Raw genomic sequence first — 9,449 nt, forward strand, 5'->3', positions numbered from 1 at the left:
TTCTCGTTCAATGGGCACAGGTTACAGTCTGTTCTCTCTGATGTTGAAATGGACACAGAGGGGAGAGAAAAGCTCAGATCTGCTCTTCAGCAGCACCGACGCCACTAAATCAAATATTTCATAATCCTGCCCAAATCCTGTAATCACCATGACAACAGCAGTAGGGAGCGAGGGAGCGCTGGAGGAGTGGTGTGCAAAGTGCTTTCTCTCTCTCTCCCTCTCCCCCCCTTTCCTTTTTTTTGGATGGAATTTGGTTTCATTCTGCCCAGAGTCGCTCTTCTCTTTTTTCACTCTGTTCCTACACAGAGTATAAAGCTCCAGGGATGATACATTGGTGATATTGTGCAGTGTGTTTGGAGAAGGTTGAGATACTTGTGTCTGTAGTATCATGCTGTAACAGATACAGAACACAGTTGTGGGTGTGCTTGCTTACGCGTGTGTGTGCGTAGTGCGTACACACAAACACACACACAAGCATGCACATACACATACACACACACACACACACACACACACACACACACACACACACACACTGCCCCTGCAGGGTTGTGATATGGTGGGAGTGACCTCATGGGGTGAAAGGCTTTGTTGCCTGGTAACTGGAGTTATCAGGAGTCACAACGATGAGACACAGCAGAGGGGTTGGTCATTTCAGGAAGTATTGAGTGTGTGTTATTGATCCATCTTACCAGGTGATTGTGGAGTCAGAGCATTTATTGTATCGAACTGTCAATTTTCACAGCGTGTGTGTGTGAGGGAGGGAAAAGATTACATATGCACATCCAATGTCTTTGTGCAGGTGCGGTTCAGTGAATCTGTTAAAGAGACTCACACACTGCAATCTATTCTCCAATGTAGTTTATTGTTAACAATGTGCCGACCCCTCAGGTTTTCATCAAGTTCCCCCCTCTCTCCCTCTCTCTTTATATCCTCTCTCTCTCTGTTCTCGCGCTCTCTGTCCTCTCTCTATCTAATTTCTCTCTCACTGTCCTTTCTCTCTCTCTCTCTCTCTCTCTCTCTCTCTCTCTCTCTCTCTCTCTCTCTCTCTCTCTCTCTCTTTCCTCTTTATCTCCTCTCTCTCTCTCTTTCCTCTTTATCTCCTCTCTCTCTCTCTCTCTGTCTCTGTCCTCTTATCTCCTCTCTCCCCTCCTCTGTATATCTTCTCTCTCTCTTCTCTTCTCTCCTCTCCTCTGTTTATCTTCTCTATCTCTCTGTTTATCTTCTCTCTCTCTGTGTGTGTGTGTGTAGGTATCCGGCCCCAGATCATGAATGGGCCGATGCACCCTCGCCCCCTAGTGGCCCTGTTAGATGGGCGTGACTGTACAGTAGAGATGCCCATCCTCAAAGACCTGGCCACTGTCGCCTTCTGTGACGCCCAGTCCACACAGGAGATCCATGAGAAGGTATAACACACACACACACACACACACACACACACACACACACACACACACACACACACACACACACACACACACACACACACACACACACACACACACACACACACAGGGACTGCATGGGTTTGTGCCCTCAATTCAAACTGTAGCTGTCTTTTCACCTCCTTCTCCCCCTCTGCTCCTTCTCTAACATAAAACTGATATTACAGTACAGCATATTGTCTCTCCCACCCTTTCCCATTTAAGTGGAAGTGATTTCATTAGGATGTAATGTCATTGGTTGTCTATGCTCTTCCTCTCCTCTGGTTGTTAAATAGAGAGGCTGGTTATGAGAAAGGAATGTCATTATATACTGAGATAGCATGTAGCGCTCCTTAACGACAGAGTCATCAGCAATATACCATTGCAACATCAAATCTTCCCCTCTTCATGTAAAATACAAAATTTGGAAAAAGGTTGTTAACAAAAAGCTACTTCCATGTGTTGTGTCTGTTGACCCTACAGTTGTATCAGCGTTGAAAAGCTTCATAGTGATAATCAATTGTTCACAAGGTTTGTTGACATAGATTTTGTCAGCACAGGCAGTGTTGAACCATTTATAAATATATATTTGGGTGTGACGCATAGAGAGGGAGCGAGTGAAATTGGAAAATAGAAAGAATGGAGGGAGAAAAATAGGACCAGGGTTCTTTTGACCTCTTGACACTTTTCTCCCTGGACCCTGGCATCTCCGTGTTCCCCTGCTCGCGCACACCAAGGCCTTTCTGTCCAATCAGCTGTTGTGTTTGTGCATACATTACAAAACGAGATGGCCTGCCCTGGGTGTAGAGATATTGGCAGAGCTCCCGCCTTTGTAACGAGTCAGCAGAGACAGCAGAGGTGGCACTCCACACACGCGAGAGGAGAAAGGGCCCCACACGCGAGAGGAGAAAGGGCCCCACACGCGAGAGGAGAAAGGGCCCCACACGCGAGAGGAGAAAGGGCCCCACACGCGAGAGGAGAAAGGGCCCCACACGCGAGAGGAGAAAGGGCCCCACACGCGAGAGGAGAAAGGGCCCCACACGCGAGAGGAGAAAGGGCCCCACACGCGAGAGGAGAAAGGGCCCCACACGCGAGAGGAGAAAGGGCCCCACACAGGGACTCACACGCAAACAAACCACAAACGTTGGCTCACACACACACAGGCTCAAATGCTGACTCACTGATTTCACACACACACACATACACTTTACCTCTCATACACACACACTTTCATCTGAAACATACTGAAACACACACACTGCTGCCTCTGCATGCATCGCCTGAGAAAGAGGAGCCAAGTTAGTTTCCTGACAGGAGCCCTAACCTGCACATTTCTTCTCAGTGGCATTGCTTTTGCGCAGTGTTGGGATGTGACAATGACTCGCTATCTAATTCAAAGCAGTGCTAGTCTCATCACGTTTTGGTGGTGACTTATCTCTACGTTGTGTCGTATGGACGAAAGGGTTAGCATGCTCGTGTGTTATCTCTCCCTCTGGTGTCAGAACAGTGTTAGCAGTTAAACCATCTGTTTGTGGACTTGTTTCCGTGAGTTAGCGAGGGAATTGATACAAATGAATCTTGAGCATGATATCAGCTTTCATCTGGACAGCTACCGCCCCACCCCCACACCGACTGTCTCCACACATCATTTTGATCTGGAGGAAATATTCTCTCAAACTGGTCCTTTGACATCTATTGAGCCATATCCAACTGCTTTTTTTTACCCCTACCATGTATTTTAACACTGGCCCACCATAGTTATAAAAAATACCATTTCCATTTAGTCTGACACATTGCTCAGCGATTACCCAGCTTGCTTAATGACTCACACAGCATTGGTCATTATAACCCACAGGACGTATTGTCTCCAGCCAAACTTGCCTCTGGCTAGCAGCACAGCCTAAGCAATTAGATGAACGCATGAGGAGAGCTTCAACCTTGAATTAGCATCTAGCGCTGGTTCCAGCTAGCTCTCATAAAACCCTTATGGAAATTCACATCTATGCTAATCTGGCAGGCCAAGCAAATGCAGTTAGCCAGAGGAGAATTTAAAGCTATTATTTACCCAAAGTGCCTGGCAGGGGGCACTTGCCATGCTATCTGGGTATCTGGAAAACCATCAATCTAGTTTATGACCCTGGCTGTCTCCACCCTAACTAACCTGGTTTGCGTAGACAGATTCTGATAATACAGGGTTTTTGACACGTACACATTTACACACACACACACACACACACACACACACACACACACACACACACACACACACACACACACACACACACACACACACACACACACACACACACACACACACATACACACACACACAGATGAATATGTGATGAAATGATGAAATGCCTTAATGATAATGGTGAGGATGAAGGTGACTCTCCCTTTCTCCATCAGGTGCTGAACGAGGCAGTAGGGGCCATGATGTACCACACCATCACCTTGACCAGAGAAGACCTGGAGAAATTCAAGGCTCTACGCATCATCATCCGCATCGGCAGCGGCTACGACAACATCGACATCAAGGCGGCCGGAGAGATGGGTAGGAGGAAAAAAGAGAGGGGACAGAGGGATAAGATAAGACTTTATTGATCCCCTAAGGGGACATTTTATTGCAGGGGCCCAATACAACATAGGAATAACAGCAACAACCCGCTGGTCAGCACTGCAGCCAAGACTCTTTGGAATGTAGTCAAACCAAACACTGCTTTTATCATTTTACATAACATGTAATTGGAGTATTATCCCTTAAATACACAGACAAAAGCTGTGAAAACATTGCTAAGAAATACTCCCCCACAGACTTAGTTTTGCCCCGGGCATGTCACTTAATTAAAACACAAAATCCTCAATAAACATTGAAGCCTGGTGTGAAATATGTTGTTTGTTTCATATTTGTGCACTATAATGCAAAAAATATGTCATTGCCTTTCCAAGTGTGCAGTTTTTCCATGTGTCTTGGGCACTTAGTTGTTCCTTTCATAACCAGCTGTGCATAGAGCTTCTACTTTATGTTTGTCCTTCTTCATCCCTCACCCTGTCTTCCCTCTCTCTCTGCCAGGCATCGCAGTGTGTAACATCCCGTCGGCGGCGGTGGAGGAGACAGCAGACTCCACTCTGTGCCACATTCTCAACCTGTACCGGCGGAACACCTGGCTGTACCAGGCTCTCCGGGAGGGCACGCGGGTCCAGAGCGTGGAGCAGATCAGAGAGGTGGCGTCCGGAGCCGCCAGGATCCGAGGAGAAACGCTGGGCCTCATCGGCTTCGGTGAGTCACAGGAGATGTCTGTCTTTCGTAACGGCCACTGTTGAGAGTGCTTTGTTCACACACACACATCCATTACATTGGGATCCGCTTCTGACACTGGATTCGTGTGTATGTCTACAGGTCGTTCAGGGCAGGCGGTGGCGGTGCGGGCCAAGGTGTTTGGCTTCAACGTGATCTTCTACGACCCGTACCTGCAGGACGGCCTTGAGCGTTCGCTGGGTGTTCAGCGTGTCTACACCCTGCAAGACCTGCTCTACCAGAGTGACTGTGTCTCCCTGCACTGCAACCTGAACGAACACAACCACCACCTCATCAACGACTTCACCATCAAACAGGTGAACACACACAGGCAAACACACAGACACGCATACACACAATCCTCAAATAGGCCATAACAGTACAGTAGTGCGCACCCAGCCCTCACTGTGTAGTTGTTGCTCACCACTGCCACCTGCAGTCAGCTTTTCAAACTGCACTCTGCTATAGGAGTCTAACATCAATGTCCTCTTTGAAATGTGAGGGGCGGTCTCATCAAGGAAGAACCTGGTTAACTTGTGATTTATATATTCAAAGAACTATACCATACGCTTCCTGGGAGAACATCAGTATTCTGCTGCCACCAGATCTCAGTGTGCGTGCGGTCATGCCTGTGTGCATGTTTGCATTTATACGTGTGTTCGCGTGGGGCTTGTGCCTTTTACAGAGCAGATACAGTTGTTCCCTGAATTCAAGCTTTCATCAAGCTGAAGGGATGACTTTTATCCAGACGCTCTCATTTCATCTCTGTCGTTCTCTTTTGGTACACAGAGGTTTGCCTTTTTGGATATGAATCTAAGCTTTTAGTATGTGAAGCATAATGCAGTGCACCTTAGGGCTTCGTGGTTGAAAGCACCACTGCAGGCACATACTGTAGCAGTGGGCTCCCACATGTGTATTCTACAGGAGAGGGAATGTTTAGTAAAACAGGTTTGCTTTTGTTTTAGATGCGACAGGGTGCGTTCCTGGTGAACTCTGCCCGGGGAGGTCTGGTGGATGAGAAGGCCTTGGCTCAGGCCCTGAAAGAGGGCAGGATACGGGGGGCCGCTCTGGACGTTCATGAGTCAGAACCCTTCAGGTGAGCGTGTGCACTTATCTGTGTGTATAGATAACTTCACCAACTCCATTATCCAGTTCACCGTAGCCAGTCTTTCTCACTGCCACTGTTGTGTAGTTTTACCCAGGGTCCTCTGAAGGATGCTCCTAACCTGATCTGTACTCCTCACACGGCCTGGTACAGTGAACAGGCCTCACTAGAGATGAGAGAGGCAGCTGCCACAGAGATACGCAGAGCCGTCACTGGTAAACACAGACACAGACACGCACACATGCATTATATCACACACCGAGAAACTCATTTGGAGCTAATTCTTCACTTGAATGTTTTTGTTTCTCCGATGCAGGCCGTATCCCCGACAGTTTACGAAACTGTGTCAACAAGGAGTTCTTTGTTACCACGGCGCCCTGGACAGTGGAACAGCAGCAGATGCAGCAGCAGATGCACCCTGAACTCAACGGTGCCACGTACAGGTAGGGGAGCTCAATCCCACCCAAACAGACCATTATGCAGGGAACCCCTCTTATTGGCCAGGTTCACTTCCTCCTGCATATACTATCCATATAAGCAGGACATGAACATTTAGATAAAAAAAATAGATATTTTCCCAAGTAAAATAAACAATAAAATAGTCATTTCCATGCTCAAGTACAAGAATGTGTCCCCTGTATTCAATCTATGAGAACCTCTTGTCTTTTCTATTTAACCTTCCTGGTATTTTAGGCTAGGTCTTCCTTAGTGGCATATAGTGGGAATGAAGAGCTATGGGGACACATTGATAACTACCATCCCCTGCTATTATTAATCAGGCAGTCACAGTATTGACCTCTCAGTCTCACACCTATACCTGCTGTCTCAACTGGACTGAACTACTTCTCTTACACAGCCGAGTCAACCAAACCATGGTACAGGCCATAGCAACTGGGGGAATGCAAGACAAATTATATACCTAATAGAGAACCAGGTAAATACTACCAATGCTGACCCACAATGATAGGCTCAGGACCACCTGTGCTGATCAAAACATAGCTGCTGTTAGTTTTTATGATAGGCTGTGTTTCATTCATTTCTCACCCAATATACCTGCTCTGCCCACCCTCTCATTGCACACCTTATTTCCTACCCCAAAACCAACAAATGTGGCCAAAACCTGGCCTCTTGTACCATACCAAATGATCAAAAATCTATTGAATGTTGGCACATTATGGCAACCATTTGATTGTAAGTACAGTCAGTGTTGTATTCCATATTATTCCCTGCTCAGGATGTAGTGAGTATGACTTGGGTTTCATTTTTCCTCTAAACATCCCTTTTCCCCAAACAGTTGACTGTGTCTGTCCCCTGAAATATCCTATCAGGAACTTTTCCTTGACCTGTCATCTCTAGCCCTACAAACCATTCCCTTATGCCTAAATATAACTATATTTTGTTGATATCTGAGTGGTTTAGTAAATCAAGATATATTTCTCTGATACGTTTATCAGTTTCCCAAGAACAACAGATGAGGTCTTGTGGTCGTTTTGAATCCTGAATTGACATGTAAGAGTTGAATCAGTTTTCAGATTTCATGTGATGTCTGTTTTGCACCACACTATGTGTGACTTCTCTTGCTTTGATTAGAATATCACCACTGAATTGGATCCTTAGCCTCACTTCTAATGTAGCAACTTAAAACGGCCATTTAAAGGCTTATCAGGTTGTTGAAACCTATGAGGTATTGTTATGGTACCATGTGACCTGACAATTGTCTCCCTGGCACAGGTACCCCCCTGGTGTGGTGGGTGTGGCCTCGGGTGGGATCCCTGGGCCGATGGAGGGGATGATGCCTGGGGGGGTGCCCATCGCCCACACCCTGCCCTCTGGTACCCACCCCTCCCAGGCCCCCTCCCCCAACCAACCCTCCAAACAAGGGGAGCCCATGAGACAGCACATGACCGAGCCGTAACTCTGCATCCAGGGAGGAAGGAGTTCATATATACAAAACCGACCAACTGACCCACCCGCTCTTAGACCAGCAGACTGATCGTTAGGGTTCACACAGAACACCGGAACCAAGTGGGGACAGTGAATATATTCACAACTGACACTCCAAAGTGGGGACAGTCAAAACTCATGTTCCAAGGATCTGAACTTTTCACTTCTAATTTTCCTTTGTTTTAGTTTTTATTCAGTTTAAGTGTTTACTCTTCTTTTTTTTTGTGTTTGTTGGAAGATTCCTGTGTTCTGGGACAAGTTGTTACCGAGTGCCAGAGTTAAGGCTCGCCCATCTTGACTGACCCACCAATGGGAGAGCTTGGAAGGACAATGACATCATCTGTTACTGCCCCATTCTTCATTTCTGTTCAGTCCACGTGTGTCTGTGTATTTTTCTTTCACCTGTTCTGAGACCACCCTACAAGTGAATATCTGTCTTTCTGTTATTCAATGTGAAAAAAAATGAATGATTATAAAATGACATATATTTATCAGACAGTAGAAAAAGACAATTGGTGTTGCCAGTGGCATCGGCAGTCTCAATGGGGACCTCTAAACCCTTTCCTAGTCCATCTCTCACCCTGTTGACTGCTGGCTCATGAATTTACAGACAGTAATGTTGGGCACATCAGGGTTGCCAGATCTCTTGAGCCTCATGACCAGAACGAGACAAAAACAATAAGCCCAAATTGCCATTCTGAAGAATCAAAACAAAACTCAATGTAAAAGTGAATATGGGACCTAAAACCCTTATTTGAATTAGTCCATTGTGAACATCTCTCAACCCCTGATAACACCCAAAGTATTATAGAGAAGATTTTGTTCTGGTAAAACTCCAATTTGTTGTTTAGTTCCTCTTAAGAGCTTTTTCAAAGATCCAGGTTCTGGCGCACGGGTGGGAGAGAGACTAGTGTGATAAAGGTTATGATCGCAATTTCAGACAATGTGAAGTTGGAACTTGATGAATTTCCTTTCATTCCGACTTTGGATTCAGTGATCACGTGGTGGTCTGCCGCTAAAATATTGAAGTAGAAATGGATGCAACGGCAGTTCTGTTAAAAGCACCTCTGCTTTTACCTGGAGCTCTACATTATGGATTTGGACATTATCACAGGTGTTTGTATACTAGATTGATCTCTTAAAATGTCCTGTTTTTTTTCTCACCAAATGGACTTACAAAGTAGCACCAGGCAGATAGGAAAGGGTTTGGAAAGTGAGGTTACCGACTCAGGAATTCTTTTTTTTGCAGATATCTTTTTCCCAAATTCTGTCTGAAAGAGAAAAAAAAAAGTCTGGATGGTTCTGTGTTTCCACCTTTTCTTCATTGTGGTATTTTTATAAATCAAACCTGTCTTTTGGTGTTCAAGGTTTTTGCAAAGTCCTGTTAGATTTGTATTGGCTAGTTAAATGTTCTTATAATCATAGTCTAATGTGAACCACCCTTTCTTTTTGGTTTTCTGTTCTAATGAAAGCCAGTGGGAGCTCTTAGAGGCATCGTGCACTGCACTCCGTGAGCAATAGCAACACCCCTCTAGTGCCCCAAAGTTAGCAAGACAGGGCTGCTAGCAGATTGTTTGGTTTTTAGTGTGAGTATTTGTATTTGTTTCTTGTACAAGGTGAACATATAGCATTCAGTGCAGTTCAAATAAAAAAATGCTGCTCTATCAGGCTCTGTGAA

At 45.8% G+C, this 9,449-nt stretch overlaps 1 protein-coding gene across 7 annotated transcripts in view; it reads left to right on the forward strand.

Moving 5' to 3' along the window:
• LOC118369749 (C-terminal-binding protein 2) overlaps window positions 1–9,433 on the forward strand; it is a 110,798-nt gene extending 101,365 nt beyond the window's left edge. For 4 of the 7 annotated variants that reach the window (XM_052498620.1, XM_052498619.1, XM_052498618.1 and 1 more), the window contains 8 exons: window positions 1,252–1,406; window positions 3,834–3,978; window positions 4,498–4,704; window positions 4,825–5,039; window positions 5,688–5,818; window positions 5,915–6,042; window positions 6,144–6,270; window positions 7,559–9,433. In XM_052498620.1, the coding sequence (XP_052354580.1) occupies window positions 1,252–1,406; window positions 3,834–3,978; window positions 4,498–4,704; window positions 4,825–5,039; window positions 5,688–5,818; window positions 5,915–6,042; window positions 6,144–6,270; window positions 7,559–7,742 (1,292 nt within the window). In that variant the 3' untranslated portion in view covers window positions 7,743–9,433. Of the gene's footprint in view, window positions 1–1,251; window positions 1,407–3,833; window positions 3,979–4,497; window positions 4,705–4,824; window positions 5,040–5,687; window positions 5,819–5,914; window positions 6,043–6,143; window positions 6,271–6,683; window positions 6,762–7,281; window positions 7,337–7,558 lie in introns of all 7 variants that reach the window. The other 3 variants (XR_008095109.1, XM_052498617.1, XM_052498616.1) reach the window with 3 other exon arrangements.
• Window positions 9,434–9,449: the final 16 nt, after the last annotated feature.

This window comes from Oncorhynchus keta, chromosome 36 (genome assembly GCF_023373465.1).
Source record: "Oncorhynchus keta strain PuntledgeMale-10-30-2019 chromosome 36, Oket_V2, whole genome shotgun sequence".
NCBI classification, from domain to species: domain Eukaryota; kingdom Metazoa; phylum Chordata; class Actinopteri; order Salmoniformes; family Salmonidae; genus Oncorhynchus; species Oncorhynchus keta.